At 31.7% G+C, this 27966-nt stretch overlaps 1 protein-coding gene across 2 annotated transcripts; it reads right to left on the bottom strand.

Annotated features, from left to right (window-relative positions):
* On the bottom strand, window positions 1-27686 carry LOC124368729 (serine--tRNA ligase, cytoplasmic-like). Of its 2 annotated transcripts, XM_046826055.1 has the most exons (11): window positions 27267-27686; window positions 25118-25188; window positions 21802-22050; window positions 18746-18979; window positions 16396-16536; window positions 15247-15402; window positions 12417-12641; window positions 8815-9004; window positions 4622-4719; window positions 1844-1973; window positions 1-223 (listed from the first exon to the last, which is right to left on the bottom strand). In XM_046826055.1, exons 1-11 carry the CDS (start codon window positions 27400-27402, stop codon window positions 108-110), a joined length of 1746 nt encoding a protein of 581 aa, XP_046682011.1. In that variant the 5' UTR covers window positions 27403-27686; the 3' UTR covers window positions 1-107. The 2 variants fall into 2 exon arrangements, with proteins under 2 accessions (XP_046682011.1, XP_046682012.1); XM_046826056.1 differs by lacking the exon at window positions 21802-22050 and having other exon boundaries at window positions 27267-27685.
* Between the last annotated feature and the right edge of the window lie 280 nt (window positions 27687-27966).

The following is a 27966-nucleotide window of genomic DNA, read 5'->3' as shown; positions in this document are numbered from 1 at the left end:
TGAATAATGTAAAGTTACATTATAATTATATCAAACCATAAATACAAATAAGAAGGCATAGAATACAGTTACAAATATCACAAAGTCACATTTTATCTGTTTTTATACTATGCGGAATCTGGCACTTTCTTCTTAACCATGCCTTCTTTTTGTTTCTTCTGTTTTTTAGTCTCAGTTTCTTCTATGGGTGCTGGTTTGACAAACGGAATAATGTCAGGATACCCTAAAAAAGAAAAAATCTATTAGACCAATATAATTATTATTTTAATACACTGTGAGAGAACCTTCAATCAATCTTCATCTCATTGTTCTCAGAAGATGAATTGTTAAGTGAGTTCTGACCATAATAAAATTAGCAGAAGCCAACGACAGATGGAAGGTTCAGTGTCCTCTCTTCACCAGCAAAAGGGAAAGGTGATTTTGAAACCCCATTTGCAGACCCCAAGTGATGTGTGTTGGTTACAACAGGGAAACTACTCAGGAGACTCTGGTAAATGAGATGGGCATTGGTCTTTTGGACCAACAGTACGACATTCGAGTCAGGCTTTACCATTATTTAGTTGTAGTTTATATAATACATATTTTCACAACCCTGTTACTCGTTACTGGTTAATATAAGTTACATCCGGTGATCTTGGAACTTAATTCTTGGATGATTAATAACCTAATTGGCACATGTATTAATTGCCTCTCGTGAACTTTGTAGCTGCCGCTGCTGGGTTTGACTTTGAGTATCTGATTTTGATTTTAACTATGAATACAACTCGAGTGATTCCAGCATTCGTGCTTTAGACTTCTAGTCTACTAATCTCCACTTTTTTCGACTATACAGCTGCAATGTCAAGACAAGATGCTGGTGCCCACACTTGTGAGTCGACATCAACATGAAGGGAAGTAAATTTTAAAGTTTTAATAATTATTAAATTCGTATGCAGAATTCCCATAGAACATTGGAACCATTAGGCCCACCCCGATGATATCTTTTAGTTCATTATCACTCTATTTGGCAGCAACGTGGCAATACATTATTTTATTTTTGACATCTAGAAGTGGTGCTTTTAAGTTTATTTGCCACAATTAAACATATAAGTAAACTTTGCAAATTGAGTATTTATTACTACAACCTCAGCGGTATACAACCCTATGTGTTTCGTCTATTTAGTACAAGGCGACTTATTCTAGTTGTGGTTAAGTAAGTTGTTATGATGTTATAGGTAAGTCAGAACAGAAGCCAAGATTCATGAAGGATGGTCATGTTGGCCACCCTGGATTTGAGAAATGTTCAAGTTGGTCAGGTAGGCTGATGTGCTGGGAGCCTGCAAGAAGTACATGCTACGTTTATTTAATGAGAATGATACAAAGCTACCTCATGAATAGACAGCTGACATATTCGGCTGTGGATAGAACAAGAATTATCACACCTGTGCAGCTCAAGGGTCAATCTTAGGAACAGATCTGTAGATTATTGCTTACAATGGTGTCAAGACTAATTTATTGGTACATTTGTTAATTTTGTTTGCATTACTAAATTTTCAAATCTTTTGGAAATAAAATTAAACATCTAATGCACAGCATAATAATTAAAATGTTATCACAGAATAATATTTAAAATGTTGTTTTATATTGTGACAAATTTTTCAATGTTTTTTAACTCATCTACATAATCTAGTATGGAGCTTGATTCAATTGAAGTAAAGTTTTGTAATATCTCCTATACATCATTGATCGGTGCAGTGGTAATACAATTAATTGTTTTACAGGGTTTAAAGCTAACGATTTGTACATTTTTAAATAAGAAAATATGATGGAAAGTTCTTATGACTATAAAACATTGAATAATTACCTGGAGGGAAAAAGCTTTTCAAAGCTGGTGGTATTTGGACACCCGTTTCTGTCTGATACGTTTCCAAAATTCCGCAGATCACTCTTGTAGTTGCACACGCAGTTGCATTCAACATGTGCACATAGTCCGTCTAGAAAATATTATAACAACTATGATGATTTTGCATATAAGAGACAATGATAAATCTCAATAACTTATAATGTACACCTCAAATATTTTAGTAGTCATTAGGATTTTGAGTTAATGGAGCTAATATTTATTTTTGGACAAAAATAATAAGGCTGATTCTTTGGCCATGTACTACGTGATGTGGATGAAGTAACCAGCACTCATATTCAATTAATTGAAACATTCTCTAAGAAACACAATAATTCGAGGTTTGAAATCTGTTTTCTTCTTCAGGTAGCAAATAGTAAAACATATGTTAAAAAATACCAAACACAATGATTTGAAAGAGTGATATGATTTAGGACTTTTGCCATTTTTATATGTTAAGAAAATGGAAAACTAAGTTTTGAGAATTGAAATCTACAGGTGTCAAAAAATCCAATACGTAAGGCCAAACATGTACAAAAATACTTACAAGTGCAAATGTATCTGAACCCAATATCATGTCCAGAGAAGCACAAATGAAAAATCGCAACACAACATGGATGTTCCATAGAAACACGTGATACGAGCACTACACCAGACAGGTTGAACACCAAGTTATGTCTCATAAATTAAAATGTCATGTTTCTTTTATTGTAAAATTTAGTAACTGCTAAAGTCCATAATCTTGTTATTCCTTTGATCATCCGTCGTTAATAATGAACCTTAAAGAAAAAATTCTCAGAGATTTGGAACAAGCCATCTATAAGACGTTAGACCATTGAAAAAAGTTAGTTTACCACAGAAAAATAGCTCTATGAAGCGTATTTCAATATCAGTTAGACAGTTGAAATAACCACTGATAAATCGGAAGAAGACTGCTTATGCAATTCCTCAAATTCAGCAAGGCTTTTATTGAATCTATCATAGTAATGAAATGAAAAATGCCTGTTTTAAATGTGAAGTTATGACTATAAGGTCCTCTCTATTGCTTAATATCATAAACAATTAAACTAATATATTTACATTAATAACTAAACATAATTCCACCTATTAAAAATTAGAAGAATCCTAATAATACAAAGAGAGCTGTTAGAGCTCCTACTAAAGTAGGTCTATAAATCCAGTTACAGGAAGTGTAAAGATTGAAGATGCCAACAGCACTACCTTTCTATGTACGCCAAACAATTTTACGTTCTGTAATGACGGGGATCGTACGCTCTTATTACATAAAGACAACTTTGCTTGTAACCTATGCTTAATTCATCTAACAAAAATCATACATGGGAAATCACAAAAAAGTTATAGAGGTGACTCTACACTTTCATTTTCTCCAAAATTTTCTAGAGGAAACCCCAGTATGATACCTTAACCTTTCCAGCGTTATTGACGCGGATCCGCGGAGGGCCACTACAAGCTCAAAACGTTATTGCCGTGGATCCGCGTTTTTGCATTCTTTATTTTCTTACTGCTATGTTAGTTGAATATTTTGCTGCTAGATGGTTCTAGTAGTCATGCGACATACAGACGGGTTGCCCCGCCTCGAATTCTGTTACAATGGGAGTGGCAGTTGCTTCTATTTGGCCAAACACTGTTTAGCGGGCGTGGCCCCGCGCCTTTCACAAAGTCATTGACGGGAGCTCCCGTCAAGGCATCTAGCCAGTTAGTGGGAAGCGTCCGGTACACGCATATGTATTTTGGTTATCGCTAATTTTCTGTTCTGTCCTATTCTTTTTAAAGTAAATTATTCATATTATATACAGCAGTTTCCAGCATTTATTCAGTGGTTTTTACCATTATTCGTGTGAATGGCGAATCCAGACGATTCGGAATTTGAAGATTCGGTAATTTTGAGCAATTACTTGTCAACCCCAAACTTTTTCATATTTTACTACGGTCATAAGGATGTTATCAGAAAGCAATAAACATAATTCAAACCCCGCAAGGCTGTCCTACAGGTTGCCGAGCGATAAGAAGGTTCAAAGTCCACGCGATAACAGTGGCTTGCGGGAGACGCGCGGAATGTCAGTTGTGACAGCCCGCCACCAAATAAACATTCTTTGTCTACTTTTGTATTTTTCTAATTTTAGTGGTTTGTAATATAGTATATGTTTATCTATAAAACTGTGTTTCATTCCCATACAAATTGAAAAAAAAAAAACAAAAAATATTAGTGACAACTACACTGCTATTCTACGATATTTTCAAAAGTTAAAAATTAGCCTAGGAAATCCAAAAAGGGCTAAACAAATTTTATTCACCGTTAAATAACTCTATTTTGACATACAGAAACGAAAAAAAATTTAACTTTACACATTGGAAATTTAAAAAATTGTAACTTTATCAAAGATCAGGTCTAATTTTTTATGACGCTTAAAGGGTTAATTGTTCTGAAGAAAGAATAAACTCTCTTATAAGAGAATGTAGTTGAGGACTGATGGTTAGGCGAAGGTGGAATAAAAAAAAAAAAAAAAAATAACAATAGAAACTACTACTGCTAAGGCTAGGCTAAAAGCACCTACCACTGAATTAAACTGCTGCTTTGACATTTGGAAAGGAAGTGAAATTGATTCATTATCCACAACTTGAGGTACTGGTACACAATCTGAATTAAGACATGATATGCTTTTTTACATGCAATCCAGCAATTAATTTAGCATAACATTAATTTTAACGTTAATACATCACCTGAGCATTCATTTTCTTGGTCTGCCCATATCGAACAAGTAGACGTCTGGCCTGGTAGTCTAAGCAATTGCTGCAAGACACCAACTCACGGAAAGCACCTGAGCACAAAGTAATTTCTGATTAGTGTGTACTGTAATTTGTGTTACCCGGTAACCTTGATATCTATAATTACTTTTAGCTCATTTTTACACGATTTTATACAAAATATTTGGTTTTCGTCTATTGCCACTTATACAAATTAATTAGTCTATATATATATATATTGAAAAATAAATCCGCAAAGCTTCTTTTTTTACAATGAATAAAAATAACTTCGTCACAATCCTTTAATAGTTTGAAAATGTCATTTTGAAAAGTGATATAAAATAAATAATGTATAAAAACAAAAAAATCAAAAGTAAAAATATAAATATTAGTATCAGCTGAATTAATCCAATCTAAATGTATACTTTATGTTTAACTCCTTAATATATTATAACACATTGGGAATGGCCTTAAATATTAAATTATATATGGTTAAAAAATGAACTCAACTAAAGTTCTAATTTAAACAATTTGTTTTTTAAGTATATCCTTGTTTGGGTATAGGAGCTCCAAATATATTGAGAGGTATAAGTTGATTGTTGCTTCCGGCTTAAAACAGCTGATGCATATCAAAAGACAAAATATTTCCTGGAAAAAAAATGGCGGCTAGTGGCTGAACGAGACATTTCTCGACCTAGGTTTGTATAACATTTTTTGTTGGAAATGATGAGTACTAGAAGTCACAGAAGTAGTTTCTGACACCCTTTAGTGAACACTGTGTATGTATATATATATATAAATTTTGTTTGACATTATATAGACAATTTTAAACAGCTTATGTAAACCAAGAGGTAATTTCAACTACTTAACTATAAGCTATGTCATTTTGACAAATGATAAGCTTGTTCTAAATTTTCCAGTTGGATTTTGGAAGAGTCCTCTGGTACTTTACAAATCTACATTGAAATTAATAAGGTTTGTTACATTAAGAAGGCTGACCATTTTACCAAAAACTAATAAACGATGATATGAGCACTAGTACACCTACTTTAAGTAATGATAGTTTTAGTATCTTGTCAGGAAATGTAAATAAGATAAATGGTCAAACTAATTATATTAAGAAAAATAAAGATGATGTAAAGTTGAAAAATGGTTCTGAAAAATCAAATTTCACAATTTACCATCAAAATTGTCAATGCCTCTCTAATAAAATAAGTATTGTTGGAAAATGTTTCAATTGAATTAAATTTAGACTTTTTATGTCTTACTGAGCACTGGATGGAATATAATGAGATATGTACATACTCAATTAATGACTTAAAACATGTAACCAGTTATTGTCGAACTTCTAAGATCCACGGAGGTACAGTAATTTTTTCTAGGTATGATCCAACACGTCTTAAAATAATGGATGACATCAATGGGCTCTCTATGGAGCTAGATTGTGAAATTGCATGTGTCGAAATTTTGGAAGTTGAGCTTGTATTAGTAACTGTATATCGTAGTTGTAATGGTAATATTGAAATTTTCTTTGACATCATGGAGAAAGTATTAAGTATACATAAATCGTTTAAATAAGCAATGTGTTATATGTGGTGATTTTAAACATGAATTTTCTGGGCATGAATGATAAAAAATGCAGTAAACTTTGTAAATCTCTGTTGTATGTATGGAATAAAAGGAACAGTTTTTGAGCCTACTAGAGGTCTCAGATGCCTGGATAATATTTTTACTTCTCTTGATAATAATTATACAACGATTGTAGTTAATAAGCATGTCAGTGATCACCTTGCACAAGTTTTTTACATATTCTTTTGAGGTTGATCTTGAAAGTAATTTTTAATGATAAGAGTTTTAAAACTGTAACTAAAATAAACTGAAGCAGGCATTAGAGAATTTAAATATTATTTATTGAAAGAAAATTGGAAGGAAGTACTTATGGCAGACGATGTAAATGTTGGGCTTTAGTACATTTGTACATATCCTAAAGTATTTACTTTTGATATATGCTTTGTAACTATTGTGAAAAATAGAACAAAAAATTAAAAAATAGATAGGAAGTGTCATTGGTACAATTCTGAGCTTCAAAGAATCAAAGATAGATTAGATATTCTCTACCATTTTTCAAAAGAAACGAATATTGCATGGTACAAAAAATGAATATAATACCTTGAAAAAACATGTACAGAAGTAAAATTAAAGAGGCAAAAAAGCATGCAAATACTAGTTTAATAAATAATGCCAAAAATAAAACAAAGGGCATTGTGGAGTATTGTAAATAGAAATAAAAAGTGTAAAACAAAGGAAAGTGTAAAATAATTATTTTAAGCCTGATGATTTTAATGAATTTTTTATAAATGTTGCCAAGGAATATGTAAATGTGAACCAAAATAATTATAGTTTTAAGTATTATTTAAGTCAGAAAATTGTGCCTCATGATACAAGCTGTTTTATTTTTAGAGGTATAACAGACTGTGATATTTTTAGATATAATAAAACAATTAGCTCCTAAAAATAGCATGGATCATTTTGGGTATGACGAATTGTTTAGTTAAACAAACAATAACTTTTTTGTAACACCATTGACTGTTTTAATTAATAATTGTTTAAATTTAGGAATATTTCCTGATGTTTTAAAAATCACCAAAGTTCATCCTATTTTTTAAAAAAGGTAAAAGGAATGAAATAGGAAATTACAGGCCAGTTGCTATTGTGCCGGTTTTGTCTAAGGTCATGGAATTAGTCATATGTAAACAGTTATTACAATTTTTGGAAATGGAACATCTGCTTTGTAGAGAACAATTTGGATTCCGAAAAGGGTTATCAACAGCTCAAGCTGTTTATTTCTTTGGTTGATATGGTTCTAGACTGTTATGAAAAGAAAGACTTTGCTGCTATAACTTTCTGTGACCTTAGCAAAGCTTTTGACCGAGTGTCTCATAAAAATTTTGATTAAAAAAACTAGAACATTATAATATTAAAGGGATAGCTTTAGATGTACTTAGCTCTTACTTAAAGAATAGATCTCAATATGTAGTAGTAGAAAAAGATATATCTCTGTGTAAACCAATAACCTTTGGAGTCCCACAGGGCTCTGTTTTGGGGCCTTTGCTGTTTTTAATTGTAGTGAATGATTTGAGTTGTAAATGTACCTGCAAATATTGTTTTATACGCTGATGATACCACTATAGTAACTACAAATAAAGATTATAACAAACTCTTAGAAGACTACAAATTGAATATTAATCTTGTAGAGAACTGGCTCACTGCCAACAACTTGATTCTAAATAATGATAAGACAACTACTGTAATATTTAGCCTCAGAGAAGATCCTAATGAGACACAAAAAGATATATTTCCAAAATTTTTAGGTTTGACTTTTGATCCTAATTTAAATTGGTATCAGCAAAATTGTAGGGTTAAAAGTAAACTAAGTAAAAGTGTTTTTGCAATTAAACGTTTATGTGGTGAACTTGAGGAGAAAGCTCTTATACAATCTTATTTCGGGACTTTTTCACTGTCACTTAAATTATGGTTTGATTGTTTGGGGCTCTTCTCCTTATGCAAATGAAGTATTCATCATCCAAAAAAAAGTTGTCAGAATATTGGCAGGAGTCAATAAATATCATAGTTTGCAGAGAACTTTTTAAACGTTTTTAGAATTTTGACATTATTTTCTTTATATATATACAACAATGCCTACTTTACCTCCGAGCTAATTTAGAAAAAGTAAACCTAAGGAAAAATGTTCACAATTATGAAACAAGAAGTCGTAACAATATCAACTTACCTCAAACTAGACTAGCTAAAAACCGACAAAAGCCCAATGATGATGGCTATTAGACTATACAATAAGTTACCATTAGATATAAGGATGCTAAGTGATATGGAATTTAAAGCTAAACTAAATTATTTCTATGTAAAAGATCATTCTATTCAGTGGAAGAGTACATCTCAACAGTGTGGACAAAACAAGACTTTTAGAATATTCATTGTAATTACAAAAGTTGTAACATTGTACTGACGTGCCAATGTATTTGTGTGGAATATTTTATCTGGCAGAATAAAATTCTTATTCTTATTCTTATTCTTATGACATGAAACCAATCAAATTACTACAGAACAGCCTAAGCTAAGTAAATATATTCGTGTGTATGTACAAAACTAACCTGATCCAGGAAACCAAGCTTCAAGGTCCAGTTTCTTGGCCGCAGCGTTGTTGAGGGCTCCTGACACAATGTTTACCACACGGTAACCAAGGCCCAGTTCCTCGTAGAACTCCTTGGAGTTGTTTATCATCTCATCCATCATCTCCCAAGACTTGTTGTCGAATGGAGAAGTCAGCACAAACTGTTCTATCTACAACATTTATATTCTTTAGATAAGTCTTGAATTACAAGATATAACGAATTTCAATGGAAGTCTAAATAATCTATGATAACAAGTAGAAAACTGGTACGATTAATAGTTTGACCAATGCCATTCCAAGGCAGACAAGATTACGACATCGAAGAGAACCATATCAGAGGCGTCTGCTGAATATAGCAGCAAAGCTTCGGTCACAAAGTCAAATTCATATATTATCGTTATTAGCATTTCCTAGTTGTAGATAAAAATGCATTGGTTTTATAAAATTCAACCTTTATCAGGGATCTACCACAGAACTGATTGATCAAGTTTATTATCTGTATAGAGTTGTTCACAGACATCGGTTGTTTCCAATACGATGAGAAGTAACCAGTATTGTAAATAACCATAGTACCGTTGTATTTTAAAGTACAAATAATACAACCATAAATCAAATCCCTGATTTAAATGTGCTCTAAAAAATTAATAATAATACACATATATTACCCTTTTGCACACTGCATACATATATTTCCGTGTCACTGCAGCTGATCTAAATGCAGCCTACAGATATCACCATATTTGCCAATTTTATTTTATTGTTTTCAAACCAAATAAATAACTGTAATACTGTATTTAAGCCTTACGCCAAGTTCAACAGTGACGGTCTATTTTCACCAGCTGTATTTTTAAGAAATGCCACAAAGCTGCGATGCACTAACATTTTGTCGCTAGCGATGTTTTCACTAATCCAAAAATACTAAACAAATTCAAGAATGTTCTTGATCAGTATTCAAACTGCTTACAAAGCATTATTTATTTACCACTATGGCAAATTGCAATACCCATACTGGCATACAACTAAAATGTACAAAAGTTATAATGGGGCCAGCAGTACAGTACAGAGTAGCAACTATAATATACCTAACAAATCGGCATGACAGTAAATCTTTTCACTTAGGACAAAAAGTGCACATAACCCTTAAAGGACCTTTGCGCTTGCTTCTGGAGTACTAGGATATTCAGGATGAGTAGGGATCACGTTCTGTTGAGATCACGAAGAGGATAAAAGGCACTATGTGTCATGTCACCTTGGACGAAAAAGTTAGCTCTGTTAGAGCCTCTTCTAGTTAAAGCGGTTATAACCGTCTTCTAGATTAACTGATTATAATTTTAATAAAAATGTGAATTTTGAAAGTGTTCTTTACCAGAAAAATCTGCAAGTTCAAAACACATCACAACTAGCCTGTACTAATAATAAATGTTCTTACATACAATTTTTAAACCAAAAACGATCTTCTTAAATTGCTTGTTTGTGTTTTTACTTTTGGGACAATCTATATGGTGAATACATAAATAATTCACAACTTATATTAGAGAGAATTTGATTTTCAACAGCACTGAAAATGATAAATTCTAATAATTAAAGATTCTAGCACCTGAAAGTAGTTAAGCCATGATAATTATACACATCTGACAAGTGTTTGTATTTGAGTCATCAGACAACATGAGCTAGATCATTGCCATATGCGGTTCATTCGTGTATACTGTCTTAAAGACTAATATCTTCTTACTCATACTGATGACTGTATACTTTAGACAAAATCAAAACAGTGGACTTAACTAAAGAAGACAACGCTATCACAATGCATATATTTGCAATATGTTGAATTGTATAATTTCATCATATGTGTCAATTCTCTGTACTTGATGTTCAGAAATAAAGCATAATTCTATTCTAATCTCCATTAAAGTATTCTCTACTATTCCATCAAAATATACAGAGCCTTCACGATTCATATTTTCAGTAAACGTTAAATAAATAAACTGCCTGTCGCCAAAGCTGATTTTTGTGTACAAAGAATAAACATTATTAACTGAGTATTAAAAAAAACTTTAACAGGTTAAGTCCCAGACTAAATTTGATAGTACAACCTATGTCCCATATGTATCACTTTTGCTTCATGCTTGAATTATTCTATATCCCATGTGCAGCACATTTGCTCACATTACACGTCTGTGTTTGGAGCTGCATGAATCAGATAGGATGCATGTTTATAGCTTTCTAACATATACTGCCTTGTTGCCTGGGACATGGTTACTGTCCACAAACTATTGGGTTCTGAAAGTTGGCAACCCTTTCCCCCTCCACCAGAAGAAGAAGAAGAAGAATGATTTTATTTCTTGAGAACACATTTTTACAACAAATACAAAATACAGCACTGATCAAGAATTAGTTACATTTGAGTATTTAACTACACACTAATAACAATGTATACTTATAAACTACTAATACGTATTTTTTAAAAACACTGCAATTTTTCTCAAGAAAATATAGGGCACCACGTTCACCCACACCACTCAGTGAGCACATGGTCAGTGCTGTGTGTAGCTGTGTTAAGTGTATACATTGAGGTTATGTGACTTGAAATACATTGATTATGGATAGGAAACTTGATCTAACACCTAGTAAGATATATATTGATGGTTATGAGAGTAGTAGCAGTGAGTATGACAGCGACGTCGACCCAGAATTTAACCCTTCGTAAGAGAGCTGTGTTGTTGGCCCAAAAATGTGCATAGACGAAAAATGGTGCCGTTTCAAGGCAGATTAAGCTTTCGCCAATACATTACCAATAAAAAACACAAATATGGTGTTAAACTATACAAACTGTGCATTGATGGAGGAATTACTCATACGGTCAAAGTTTATGGGGGTAAAGACACTTCCATTGAAAATGCCGGATTGATTTCCAAACATGTTGTATGTGAGATGGTAAAGAAATAAATAAAAAAAAAGAAATAGACTGACTATGTTTTGTAGAAACAAAATTTGTAACACTTTTTTAGTAATACTAAAACAGTACATTGACTATGTTTTATTGTGGTTTCTACTACTTTAAAAACGTAATTTACATGGTATTTGTTAATAATTATGGAATAAATAAAAATTATTTTGTACACTATTTTGAGCATGGTTTTATTTTATATAGGCCTACCAAAATATTCCAAATTTAGGCATGAAGCAATTGTGATCACGAAGAAATTACTTCAGCGTCCCATGTGCAGCAAAAATGTTCACATGTAATTTGTCAGTCAAATATTACACAAAACAATTTTTTTCTTATTAATAGGTTTTATTGGCCAATAAAAAGTAAAATGCAAGGTAAAAAGTTGTCTGGATTTGGGAACATTTCTTCATGTAAGGTCCGGGATGTGAGAGTAGTCAGCTGTGAAGCTAATGTGCTGCACATGGGACTTAACCTGTTAATTTTATATCAAGCCAGGTGTATTAATTCTGGGGATTATAAGATTGGGGTTATAAGATTGGATAGATGGATGAATCAGATACTCTGAAGACAAATAATAAAATATAAATTAATTTAACTTTCACCTAAATGGTTAAAAATTGCATTTCCGTTACCTTCTCAAATTGATGAACTCGAAAGATACCCCGGGTATCACGACCGTGTGACCCCACCTCTTGCCGGAAGCATGTGGACTGGCCGACATATCGTATCGGCAGCGATGCCTCTGCCAACCATTGGTCTCTGTGTAAAGCTGCTATTGGCTGTTCTGAAGTTGCTATCAGATACTTCTCATCGACAGGCACCTCCTCTCCTACCTTTTCACTGCCTTTCCCGATTACCTAAATAATTGTGTTATTTTTAATAATTAAGATTTCTTAACATATATCATTAAATAGTAATGAACTATATAACTAATATGTAAATTTATTTATATGTTTTACCGTACAGAAATTGATATTTGTAAAAGTTTGTGTAACTCATTCAGCAGTGTGTAACTTTTCTGAGAACGATGGCAATCGGGTTGTGGATTCGATTATTTACTAACCACAATCTGACGTGATGAATCACAAGATTCTGGTGGCAGTTTAGTAAATGAAGATGTTGAAGTTGATCATGGTGGACTAGAAACACACTACATGTATGCTGACTGGAGCGACAAATATACCCGTCGGTACCGGGTGACAGCACCGTTGAAAATTCGGCACTTAAAGGGAACTCTAAATGAAAGGCATCTTGTGTCTAGTTTTTTTCGCAAAAGACATGTTCATGGAAGTGTACCATTTTATTCAAGGTATTCTCCACACCAAATTAAGGTACACAATGGCATTAATAAGCTATCAGTATAATTAGAATGTAAACTTTATAGTATAGAAGTCACTGTTTACAGGAATATAAATGGGAAAGTTAATAATTTTCTCAATAATATGGTGTAGTTATTACCATATAATAATTATTAAAAAATTAATAATTTTTTGAGATTTTAACTTCCAATTCTTGAAAGATTATAGAGAAACAGACCTTTTTTTAATTTACCGAAAACTTCAATTTCACAACGAAATGAGATAGATGTCCACTTATGGTACATGACCATTGTCTCATGCGACAGGCTGCCATGAGAGAGGCACCTTCTAGTAAAATCACATAGTTGTTGCTTTGAGCCTTCACTCATGGGATATCAAATAGAAGCTGGAGAACACTAGGCGGGACTCATCCTTAGAAGCATTGAAGCATAATGCCACAGATGGAAGCTTCATACTACCAGCCACTCGACCGAATGTATGAACCAATTGTCTTAACCTGTGGTTCCTTTCATACTATACAAGATTAATACTACAACAATATGTCAATTTTGTTAAAATAGTGTTCTTCTGCAACAGAATTCTTGAGTCAATGAAGTCTGATAGCGGCAGAAATGTGTCACAAGAGAGGGTAACAATGTTCTGGTAGGCCTAAGAGATGTTTATGATTGTGAATTTTGAAAGTATAAATGAATGGATTCTGCAAGTCTTGACAAATTATGAAATAAATTATTTGGCAATGTTAGAAAATTAGACAAAAACAATTTAAAATCTTGTATCACTAAGTTCCTGTTAATTTATTAAACCTATATATACATTATATATATATATATATATATATATATATATATATATATATAATGTGTATATAAGGTATAAGAGAAAACCAGAAGTTAAGACAAACTTTGAATTGTAAAACTAATATAGCATACAAGGGTCATTCAATTAGTCCTTAGAAAAAACTATATTTTTGGGCTTTTTAAAATTTTTTAACATAATCTTCTTTTAACTATCTATATATTTAAAGTTTTTTCCAATTTTTTTTTAACTGTCTAAAAAAGTATTAATCTTAGGAGACGTATACCTTTGTCTGCCAAGCCATTTCTTCAAGTCTGGAAATAAAAAATAGGTGTGCACCCATGCATTGTCTTGATGATAGAGAATCTTTTTATTTTTCAGATGAGGACATTTGATTTCTTTCCTCAGCTGTTCTAACAATTACACATAATACTCTCCTGTTATCGTTATTCAATGTAGATGATTCCTCGAGCATCCCAAAAGACCGTGGCCAAATCCTTACCGGCCAAGTTGTGAGAGTCTTCACCTTCTTCGGAGTTTGTTCATCTTCAAAAATCCACTGTTTTGACTGTTCTTTTGTCTCTGGAGTGTAGTGATGTATCCATGTCTCATGAACAGTTATATATCAAACAAAAAAAAACTCATCAAGATTGTGATAGAAGCGCCAAAACAGCCTCAGACACTACCACACCATTGCATTTATTCTCCACTGTGAGTGAACCCATCTAGCCGAGATTTGTTTTCACATCCGATTTTTTGTGCAAATTGAAGCCACTGTACCTTGTGATAAACCTGTGGCCTCAACTATTTTGTACACTTTGATTCGTCCATCAATTAAAATCATATCGTGGATTTTGTAAATCATTTCAGGGATAGACATTTCCACAGGGTGTCCGGATCCGCATTCAACTTTTGAGAACATATGACCATCTTTAAACTTATTCACCCAATTGTAACAGTTGCAAACACAGGAACAGATGTGCCATGAACTTAGTCCAACTCAGCTTTGATTTCTTTCGGTGTCAACTCTTTCAAATACAAGTGTTCAAATCACTGATAGAAACTCACTTTTATCAATTTTTATAGAAAAATTAAAGTTGTTTACTTCAATCAACAACAACAATTAAACTATGTGATGGATACAGCTGAAACTTTAACAGCTGACTAGTTAGGAGTGCTACTTAATGGCAAAAATTTATTTTTGATACTACAATCGCCATATCTTAAATTTTCTAAGGACTTATTGAACGACCCTTGTATATCTTGTATATCTGGTCCATATATTTCTCTGCATGTCTTGTGGCTAGTAAATATAGTCTATTCTATACCAAAATGAGATGTTATTCACCTTATAAAGCTCCTCATCGAACTGTGCAAGCTGTGCCACTGCCTGCATGATCTCTTTACGCATGAAGAAAGGAGTGTAAATAGGAACATAGCCTTTTGCCACCCAACGGTGCAACGCCATCTGTACCAAGGCTGTCTGCATCAGCACTAGGGGACCCTACACATAACAATTAACAGTTATTAAATTTCATAGTTCATAATCTGTTCTAGAACTTGAAAACTATTCTTTAATTCTACTTAACATTTAAAAGACCACAAGACAGATAAATACATGAAGTAATAGTGGAGCCTGTTGTGTACATGTATTTTAGTTGTGAAAAACCAACAATAAAAATATAAAACCCCAAAAAACATTTAGATACCTATTCATTACATCTTTAAATGATGATTATATCTTCCATAATTCTAAAATTATAAATGAGTGTGTTAAAGTATTTGACATTTAACAATGGGGTTACAATCAAGATGGTTGTCAGTACAGCTGGTTCTATACTGTTTATAGTACTGGTAAAAATATTTTTGTATGTCCATGGTTATGTGGGACATACAACCAGAACAAGAAAAAAGGGACCACTATAGGTTACTGTTTTGAGTTGTGGATGAAGGCAAAGTGTTGTAAGATTTCCAACGGGATCACAAGGCCTACTATGTGTGGCTTCTAAAAGATCATAGGAGATTACACATCAAACAATAAAATGAGATAATTCTTGAAAAATTATAATTATTGAATAAACATATACAAGCTTTTCTATCCCAAAATAACTTGACGGTTATTTACAGATTAAAGGAGTTACGTGGAATGTTACTAACAGTTCTTCTGAACTTTCAAGGAGAAATGAATTATGGTCAACAATAAAACTCCATGGACGAGTTTGAACAATCTGGTAGTGTTATAAACCATAAAGTAACTCATACTATACAATGATACAATAATGTTGTGTAATCAAATAAAATTGTATTTAAAATATCAATAACACCACGGTATTAGAAAAAACTACAGTGAATAAATTAAAATTCATCAAACTATAGCTAAATATTATTTGAGATATAAATGAGGTTAAATGTAAGAAAGGGCCGTGTTAGGTAGCAATTTTGTGTCCATAAATACGGATTATTATTTAATTTTAACAATTACTAAGCAAAACTATACCTTGAGGTAGTAACCACGACCTCCTGCCACCACAGCCCCAGCATCCGCTTCTACACCATCCACCATGTGGACCAGATCCACATGGGAGTACTTCTTGCGTTGAGTCACGTCTCCATGTAAGTGAACCACAGCATTCTCTTCCTGCACCAATCCATTTCACTTAATATTTTGGACTCCATTCAAGAACCATAAAAGAAGGTTGTTATTTAGTATGAAAAGGATGAAGTAGTATAGAAACTAACCTACCTAACCAACTGCATTATACGTAAAGTAGAATTAAAAAAAAAATTGTATTAAAATGTAGTTTACCAACATATAAAAAAAAAACAAATTAATAGGTTGAAAATTATTAATATTTATATATAAAAATAAATAAAAATTTTAAAATTTCAAGTTTGTTGATGAAAAACACAGCTAAAAAATATTTGACACACAAATATTTTATGTTATGTTATGTTGACACAAGAATTCATTTTATGTTAAATTCAATTCTTAATCTATGGAAACAAAGTTATAGGTATACTTTATTCACAAGTTAAGTTACATCAATTCAAAAATAAGGACGTGTTATGTTTCCCTTTTACCATTTCTATGCTAGTAAATGTAACATGGAGCTTTGAAATTCATAGTGCTTAACATAAAACCAAAATTATTTCTGATAAAATTATCAAAATTGTTTATAGCCTGTATTAACAAAACTTTAATACAGTATTTACATCCCAAGAATATATTTTCAGAAATGTCCAGATAGCTATCACTCAAATCGTCGTCAGTGCCCACATCCACGCTTGCAACTAACTTAGTAATTGGTGTATTTTCGATTACAGGGAGACTTCGAAGTTTCTGTTTACTCATTTTCAAATAAAATAGATAAGAAACAATATTTAACTGCCGTACTTTATACCGATTTAACCCTTTCAGGGCCAGGACCAAATATGAGATGTTGCAAAATTTTTTCACATATCATATCCCCTTGTGACTAGTCAAAAGTGCCAGGCTAAAATTGGCGATTTTGCAGTCTCTAAGATTAAAATTTATAACTTTTCATAACAATTAGAGAATGACCTAAAGTTGCACCTAAATACTCGTATAGATGTATACTATCAACAAAAAATATATAGATGTAGTTTTAAGTAATTTAAAATTTAAAAAAAAAATAATGTTTTAATAGATTACATAAAAAATTTTTTATTTTTTAATTTTTTTTGTAAATAACTAAAAAAGGAAAAATAATTTTACTGTGGGAAGCTATTTTATTATATTGTACATTTAGAAAGGAACAACCATACAACATTTTGTGTTATTTCTCTCATAAATAAATTTTTTATGACACATTTTGTATAAATACGCATAATTGTACTTCGCAACAAGTGATAAAGCAACTGACTCTTACACTGCAAGAAACTTAAAATAAATATTCACATTATGGATGTACCGGTAAACAGATGATTGTAGGATCCATAAACAGTTTCAATACAGTTAAAAACACTATTTACCAAGAAATATTTACACAATTTTATTTGAAATTTATTTACACTTTTTCTATTTACAAATATGGTACTTACAATTTCACTCCCGTGAGATCGCAAATTGTCAGTCATTGTAACTACTACACACAATAGCTAAGCACGTAACTACTAACACTACTAATATTTACAACCACAAAATAAAATAATAAAGGAGAATCCAGCATACAATAGTGCGATTACACTAAAGCATAAAGAATTAACAACAATACATCGAGTCAGCTGATAATGTCCACGTGACAATTACGAAATAAAAATGCATAGACCTCCAAAATAAAAATGATATTCATATTAATTATCTACAAATAATACCAGGGAATAAAAATACATAAAACTTTAATCATTTGACGTCGTATTTATTTAAGAAAACGACGAATATCAAGGCGACAATATATTGCCGCCTGGCGCTTTTCGCGTATGTCACCAACGGCCGCTTGGCACTTTTCAGACGCGATCTATGGCGGCAATATATTGCCGCCTGGCCCGGAAAGGGTTAACCTAAAAACATTAAGCAAGGTAGAATATACACAATGTAGTGCCATACATCTGCGACAATCAGTGAGCAGTCAGCTGAGATAAATTTTAATTTCTCAATCACAGACTGATAAAAAATAGGAAGCAAAGCTATACGAACTAATATATTTCAATGCAATAATCTTTGTACACAAGTCTTTGGAATTTCAATGTTTGGTAAAATAGGTGACCAGTAAAATAATAAAAGTGCATGTCCGCACTGTACGGCCGTCGGGAATTACGCCATATTTACGACGTCCGTATAATGCGGACAATACTAATGAGCAAAAGTGTTTGTAACTGAAACCCACCTCATCGTTGCTGATAGGAACAGAGTCATGCAGCATATTGCCAATCTCAGAGAGAGCAGCATTCCTGGCCAGTTCTACAGTGGCAACGTTCGCCTCGTTGTCGATTATTGCCTTGTCTAACACAGCGCGGAACTTCTTGATCTGGTTAATGGACAGAGTCTTCATAACCTCGGGAGTGATGTTGGCGACAGTGATCGACGGTGGCAAGTCGTCCTCACCCATCGGCTCTTTTTTCTATAAAACAACAACATATTGTTCATTGGTCATGTGATACACACAACAATTATTTGTGTATACTAATTTTAAAAGTATGCTAAAATCAAAGTATAAAATTTAATAAGAACACATTAATTTTGAAAATTACTATGAACATAACAGCTTTTCTTACTAGTAATAACAATGAATATTATAATAAGATAAAATAGAAACGACTAATGTAAGAAGTTATCTTATGAGGTTCTTAAGGACATTTCATGAGACCAGACAAAATTACAGATTTTTTACATTTTCTGTATTTTTGCATCTGTTTTTTTATTGTTGAGACATAAATTTTTGGTTGGTTTGAGTTTTTTAAGTTTACAGATTTTCTTTTTCTTATCTGAATCTGAAATTATTTTACATCTATTTTGGATGCTCTGAAGGATGTTAGTAAATTCACTGCTAATTAAATTTCTGAAGAGTTTTTGTTTTAACTTCAATACTAGTTTGGATGATGTTTTTCCCAGTGGTGATGAGCAATTTTTTCTTTAAATAAGGATTTAGACACATATGTAATTATTTTGCTGGCTTTCTAGCCGTAAAAAGGTGCTTTGAGAGAGACATCCTTGGGCATTAAATTTACATCCCTATATTTATGTAAAAAGGTCAGATGGTTGGAATGCTTAGTTGATTTGAGGTTCAAGTTTTCAAGTTCACTGATTTGTTTACTGGTTCCGGGCCCCTACCAAGAATCAATTCTTTGTTTAAAGTTTCTTATTGACGAAGGAAGGTTTAAAAGGATAAAAAGATTTCGGACATTTACCATCGTTATAGGTTATAAAGGGTATAACCAAACTGTGTTATACTTTTTATAACCCATAACGATGGCAAATGCCCGAAATCCTGTTATCCTTTCAAACCTTCCATCGTCAATAACAAACTTTAAACAAAGAACAGACAAAATGGTTTTTGGTTTTTACAGTATCTGAGTAAATCTCACTGGTAGTAATGAAAATACTGATTCCAAGTGTATTATTTCATGTGGTAACGTAAATTTTACCCTGTACTACTCCCCCAACTGTAAAATGCATAACATAATTTTAAAACATAGTCAATCTTTTTTAAAAAGAAATGTTTTTGTGAGTTGCTTTTTAGTTAGCTTGAGCTAAATTGTAACTAACTATTACATCTCAGTAACATTTATAGATAGATACTGATACAACAAACCACGTAACTACAATTCCATGCTGAATCTACAGATATGTGCTTACAAATTTTTTGTATATACAATTATTTCAAAAATAGACAAAGAATTGTACGTTAATTAAATGAAACGTATACCAGAGAGTATCAATCCAATATTTTCAACTCCTAATTTTACTAAAATCCAGAGCTAATTGAACCCTACATTGAAACAGGTTTTTTTTAGCTCTAAATGTTAAAAATCATGTTCTACATAATAGCATTTGTATATTTCATCTTTATTGTCTTTAAGCCTTCAAAACGAAAAAAAAAGATTTTTTGGTCATTCATTTTGTACCATTATATAATATGTATACATTCTCATGCTAAAAAACTCAATTTAAAATGTAAAATGAAATTCATGCAAGCAGAGATGTTGAATGCCACGTTACACATACAAGCTGTTAAATGACGTCCTGGGAGGCTTCATGGTAAAGATTTTATTTATTTAAAACTCTGCACATAGAAATCCTACTTCTTGTGTCATCACTCCAAAGGCGTAACGTTCCACAAGGAGTCGGTGAGTTTTGAAATGGAAGTATAGTCACATTGCATATTGTTTTAAAAACGGTTACTATAATACATGGTAGTGCATCGCGGCATGATATCACTGGAGGAAATCGTCAGCCAACACTAAGTCTAGTAGCCTACTACAATACTTTCCTACTACAATTGAATACTATTGTAATGATGGTACGAGGCAGATGGAAGTGGCTTGCTCCGCCGGTGACATTGCACGTCTGCTGCGCATCCGCTTTACAACCCCTACCATGTTTTCTAGTAACCATAATTTTAAAGATCTCAATGAGACAAATAAAATTACATAAAAAACAATATTTAAATGATAATAAAACAAGATGGCTATTAAAAGCTTTTGAATTGTTGAATGCTAAACTACATTGTTATGAATGTTAAAGTTTGTCAAAAATGGGCACAAAAGTGAATTTAGGATGAACGGGGCTAAAAAATTAAATGTGTGAAGAGTAGGGTTGTCTCAAAAACAATATTAGGCTATACTCTTAAAGCTTCCACAACTCCTCAATAATGTGTAAACATACTTTCAATTTGTGATACACTATTCTTTACTTCTGTGATCCTACCTCCACTTTTTGAGCCCACTTTTATGAACAAAAAAATTAATTTTTATACATTTACATGCAATATTTAAAAAATGTTGATGGTTACAACTTTTTCATGAATATACTAATTTTATTTCTTATGTAATTGTAATATTTTAATATATTTTTATGTTAAAATTATATATATATATATATATATATATATATATATATATATATATATATATATATATATAGATATATAATGTGACCCATGATTCCATTTAAGATTTTTTTGCAGTTGTTTGCGAGAGAGTTCCTCATGAAGTGAGTGATGTGTGGTAGAAAAAAAGAAGCGTTTTATGGACTATGTTGATGAGCAGAATTAAACTATTTGACAGTTAGTTATTAAGCCAGCCCAGGACATTTTAACACCAATATGATGGAACTTGTCTAGATACTGAAAAAAAGTGCAAAGCGAATATAGAACATTTAACATAAACTGCCAGTGCTCCAAAAGATGAATAAATGAAAAAGGCAAAACGGTACCCGTCTCACCTGCGAAGCATGAAATGTTTGTCGCTCTGAACCAAAACTGTTGATGTGATGAAACCACCTGTATAAATAAGGAAATGCATCTATTTCAGTGGAATTATATTCTTTTGAAATGCGCTCCCAAAGATGTGTATCTGCCATTGTGGGAACAAACCCATCGACATAGCTGAACTCAGCAAAGTGACTATTGAATGATTGTAAATCTGTCTTTTTAGTTACTTTATCATCTTTGACAATCCGATGTTTGGCTTTCTGTAATAGAATAGTTTATATTTAATTTATATATAACATATATAACTGAAAAAGCACATTCTTTGAGGCATGCAACAAGAAAGTAAGAGGAATAAGTTTATTGCGAGTAAGAATAACAGTAGGCTACATGATATCGGTAGTACAAAATTTGCATCTATTGCATTGTAACTGTTAAATACTAATATTTCACAATCCTACTTCAAAGACATAACTGAAGAGAGAAGAAAGACCAACAATATACATTTTTAGCACCTATAACCCTTAAGGAGTGCTGGATATAAATTTATATATTTCCCCCTTTAAAATGCAATTAGCTATAAACAAACAAACGTTAATCTGCGTAAAGTTTTATTTCAATTAAGATTTCTGAAGTTATTATAGGGAGTAAAAATATTAAAACTGATTTTTTGAAGACTTCTTATAAATATTTCTTACAAATAAATAAATGTATGGAAAACAAAACATGAAATCCCAATTCTCTAAAAACTAAAAAAAACTGCAAAATTGAAATCCCACTATGTAAATACACAATGTTAAGATGTAAAATGTAACATGCAATTCAACATAGAAATACAGCTTGCGCACAGATCTCAAGAATTATACTGTCATCTTCCCCTCACAGAAACAAAGCTGTCTATATACAGCGAAAAATGGCATTTGTATGACAAGTTTCAGAGCGATAACCAGCAGCAGAGAAATATGAATGGAGCATCTCTGTTCTCTGACAATCAGGTAACATTCTAACGCATTTTATCACCAGTTTTACCAACTGCAGTTCACGATCATAGATAAAAACTTAATAGAGAGATTTAATGTCATATGCATGTGGAGATCATCTTTACTGCATGGGATGTTCCCTAAACACGTGGGCAGGGTTAAATAAAAATATTTCTTGTATTTGAGTAAAATAAAAGTAAAAATATTTGTTGCATTTTAGTAAAATGATAGGAATTGCAAATAATCAATGCATCTGTATACAAGCAATTTTTAAGGGACAACAAGATAGGACATGATAATAATAAAAGGATGAAAATGAGAAGTCTTGTCACGATTTATTCTACAGTCTTCCATAATTCAAAGATAACAATTTCAAGGGATAAATGTTAGTAAACGACTAGTTCAGATAGCAAAACATGATCTCATTAAAAATTGCTTAGTTTCCAAGATAGAACTTAAACTTGTAAAAGCCATCACACTGTTTTCTCATTAAAATAAAAATTATTTAATTTTAAGGTATTTCATATTTGTATATGAAATTTGTTCAGTATGTGCATACATTATAACTTCAAGGAATAACATGGTTTTATCTATAAAAATAATTAATTTCATTCAGAAAATAATAGAAAACACTTATATATAAATAAAACAATATAATTTTCTTAAGTCATAAATGAATAAAAGAACATGTTACTCCTACAGCTATAACTTGGACCTATTGCAAAACTTCACATTTTTGCAGAGCCTTCAAACTAAAGGTGGAATGTTTTTTTTTTAAGATGTAATGTAGCTTAAGAATATGAAAATTAAAATGTTATCTTTAATTTTTATGTGTAATTTAAAAATTATTTACTGTACATTTGTAAGTTATTCAATAAAAGACACGTTGTTCTGAAAAACAGTGTAAGTGAGAATGCTCTCAATAAAGGCATTTTTATTTATTCAAAGTAATGCCAGTAACACAATCCGTGCCGAATGGAATTCTATATGTATATTTTTATGTTGTTATGTGAAAAATAACAAAATTTTACCTAACTCTAACTTGTCCTGCATGTGTATAATCTACCCTACATACTAAACCAGTACAGCCATCAACCAAAATATAAATGTTGATGTTGTTTATTATTTGATGATTACTTGATAATATGGGTATTTGTTGCATTCTACCTACCCCACCCTTATCTTAATTTGTCGTATCTGTATATTAATCCTGTCCAACCCAGGCAAAATATATGGTCTTGAGACAAAAGAACAAAATACTACCTAACCTAACTACCTGTCTGTCAGGCACGTGCTCCAACCTATCCTTCCTAAAGGCCAACCTACCTATGCAAGAGCATATCTGACTGTTGCGCCAACAAGACACAAGACTGACTTTTGCTCGTAAAGATAAAAAAACCAGATCCAATAACACATTAACAAAAAAATATTCCATTGATTATTTTTGTTCAATACATGTTGAAATAATTATGGCTGGGTAAGCTTTTGTTATTTTTAACCAAAAACCTAAAAAAAGTACAAAAAGTTGTTGGTATAATACACAAGTACCATAAAACATGTAACTACACAAAATACTAGTGATGTTGACTGTTTTGGAAAATGTCCGATGTTTAACATTTCATGTAGTGTAGAATTGTTTAAAACATATTCTGCTGTTATTTGTAAAAAAGTTACAATATTTTTTTTTTTTTAATTTGAACATAGTGTTTACAAAAGCTATGTTTAATCTGAAATAGATTTTAAAAAATTGCTTTTTAGTTTTATACATTACCCAGAAATTGTATATGATTTCAGACGTAAAATTCATAGAGTTTTTCTTATTGTCTTTCTTAATTTATTGCAGTTACCACCAGAATACAGTGATCATGACTTCAACTTTTTGCCATTTAAAATATTGTAATGGATCATCAAAGTTGTTTTCAGGAGCATGATGAAAATCTATTTTGTTTTTGCAGTTAAATTTTTGAATCATACACTCCTTGGAATTTGAATCTCAAACCATGGAGTTAATAAACTTTTTAAATTCTATTGGAAGATCAGTATGCGGTTTCAAAGTTGATATTAATAAATGAAAATTTTACGTGATAAGAGCAAATGCACACGTTATATGGAATTTTCTCAATGCATTTATGTGTAAAAATTACCAACAAATATCTTATGTCTTATTACACTAGCTAATTTTATCTGTAATGGCTGCCAGATTTAAAAGTGTCATTTATTATCACTGAATCGTCTACTCCCACAACATGAACTTTTAATAATATAACTATTAAATAAAGTTGCTTTATCAATTAATTACTAGAAATACTGAAAAATACTAGGCTTTAGTTGTATATATTATAATACATACCTTCATCTTTTCACCAATTTCCTTGCTACACACATTTTTGAGCCTGTTGTAGGTGTCACCATTGTGGCGATCTAAAAATAAAAACGAGTTGTTAGATAATTGAGTACAAATAACAAAACAAGTCACTTGCTGCAGGTCTGTAAAAATACTGCATTTTAAAATCCTGACATCATATTGTAGTATGTAATATTCATAATAATATTACATACTAGTAAGTATGTTGATATTACTCTAACTTGTAAATTTATATGACAATGTAATAATTTTATCAATATTATTTTTTTTTTATATAATAGTATAATCTTTCACGCTTTTTTTGAAAAAATACAGGTAATTGACTTAACCCAATCACTTTGTAAATAACTGAATTAATGTATGCAATTTTTTATGTGATATAAAGTATTAAAAAATAACAGCATTTAAAATTGCATACTGGACTCACAGCAAAGTTGACCAATGGTAATGGCAATAACATAGGAATCAGTATTGAATTGAGATTCAAGACCACAATTTTGGTAAATAATGATAATTGGAATAAATTTTTTTGTGGTATCAGTGAGGTTAACGGCCGAAGTAGCCAATCAACAACATTAATCATGATTGCAACATTATTAACGCATCTTGCTTTTCCTTCTAAAAAATATATACGTTTTAGGGGAGTGCAAATCACAAATAATTATGTTTTATAATAATTGAAATGTAAATGTCAATTTGTGTTCTGTGCTTCTTGTTGGCGGCGGGGCTACTCTTTGAATCGTGACTGTGTGAATGGAAGAGTGAATGGAATACTATAAGTGTAAGTTATAGTTAATTAGCCTTAATTTGCATTATTAAGACATATTTTTAAGAGGTTAAATGTAAGAAAGGACCATATGGTCCTAATTACGCCTCAATAAAGAAGTGTTTCTTTCTTTCTTGTTGTCTATGTTTTTCAGCATTATTTGCTGTCAATAGTTTATCTGAAAAATTAGAAAAAGTACGTTAGTAAAAAAGTTTTAAATGTTGCAATTTAAAAAATCCACTTTTTTGTTGCTGCTGCTCAGCTATATCCGCCAACACACTAATGGTAAGTGTTCTCTGTTAATATCCATCTATATATTTATGTTAAAGTTTTTATGATTTATTAAGTTTTTCACTTTACATAATTGCCTTTGCATTACATTTCAATTTATATTTCTGATCAGCCCCTCTAGAATTTGATATTTTACTGATAGGTACTATCTCGAGGGATGTTTTTCTTTCATTGACATCTGCTTCGGTGCTGCCCTGCGCTGATGGCCGGAGGCACTCGTCTCATTTCGATAACAAGTAATTAATTTGTAGCTCGAAATTAAGAAAAACATTGTTCATTTGGATCAAAATACTGCTCATTTCAGTATTATTTTTCATTTACGTTTGCAAAGATGGCGGCGCAACCGATGACGTCATCATGAGGTTGAATCACGGTCACAAAAGGTCACGTGACGGTCGACGTGGATGTAGAACATGGAAATATTACTCTGCGCGTGAATAGTTGTTTAATTTTTTATGTTCTAGAACTTCGTTATTTCTCGTTTCCACCCCATCAAACCTTGTACTTTTTTTGTTCTATAACGATTCCAATAAGTTAATAACGCAAAAACTCGTATTTTTCCGCTCCGGTCGTTAATATGATAATTACCTAAATTTTTATAATTTTGTTATTATTTATGAGCGTTTCCTTTTTCCAGTTCTAATTGTTGTTAGAATGTTATAGCTCCTTTATTATTTTTGAAATTGTCAATATGTGTATTATATTAACTATTTCAATTCCAAATATGATTGGTATTATGACTATTATGGTATATGTTGATATACTCGTATTCAATATATGAATATCAAGTATCAATGATTATACCAATCAATATAAAAATCGAGTCCACTTATTGTACTCTACCCATATAGGCCTAGGCTTAGACTACACATTAATGTGCATTTATTGTTAGGGTTAGGATAGGTATACATTTCAGATGATGTCCCTATTAACCAAATTGTGCAGTTCAAGGTGTTTGATAATGAATTAAACTGCACATATAAACAATAGATGTGTTATAATTATGTTTTAGTTATAATATGCTATGCTTAAACCAGCAAATAAATCATTTTGATACATAACAAAACATAACCTTACAGTGTCGCCATTTGGAGTCATTATCAATGATAACATCCACAAGTGTCAAATCTTTGAACCGCTTTTTCTGGTTTTCTCTTATTTTGTCAGGATTTCCACCTCTGTCAGAGCGAAATAAATCTAAGTCTAACACCATGATGTAAATGCACTAGAAATATTGTTTAATATTAGCTATTCAACTCGTAGAAGTAGGATTGAAGGTTAGTAAATCTTTCTAATCAGACAATAAGATGTTTAGGAAAAAACGAAAACCTGATCCCGAACAATTTTGTTATTATTGATAACCCAGAATGTATCCAACAATACAATACTGTCAAACACAACACACTATCATAACCAAACTAATTACTACTATTGCATCAAGCTAGAACTAGTGGTGAGTGTCCACATGGTCCACATCACTATTCACTACAACATGGCATTAACACACAGAACATACAGAATACACCATTAAAAAAGAAATCTTCGTTCACTAAGTCATAGAGTAAAATATAGAAATATAGTAACAACTCTCTATTAATTATTATTATTAATTGATAATGAATATATATTACGGTACATATAAACATGTCGAAGTGTACTTGAATTTTTAAAGTTAACTTTTTCTATCAATCTTTCATTAAAATCGGGAATAGTGTGTAACCGAGAAATTTATAATGGTAATCGCCATCCTTTTACCTATCAAATGCCAGAACAAAAA

The sequence above is a fragment of the Homalodisca vitripennis genome, chromosome X, assembly GCF_021130785.1.
Source record: "Homalodisca vitripennis isolate AUS2020 chromosome X, UT_GWSS_2.1, whole genome shotgun sequence".
NCBI classification, from domain to species: domain Eukaryota; kingdom Metazoa; phylum Arthropoda; class Insecta; order Hemiptera; family Cicadellidae; genus Homalodisca; species Homalodisca vitripennis.
The sequence above is the reverse complement of the archived record's forward strand: the minus strand, read 5'-3'. Positions and strand labels throughout refer to the sequence as shown.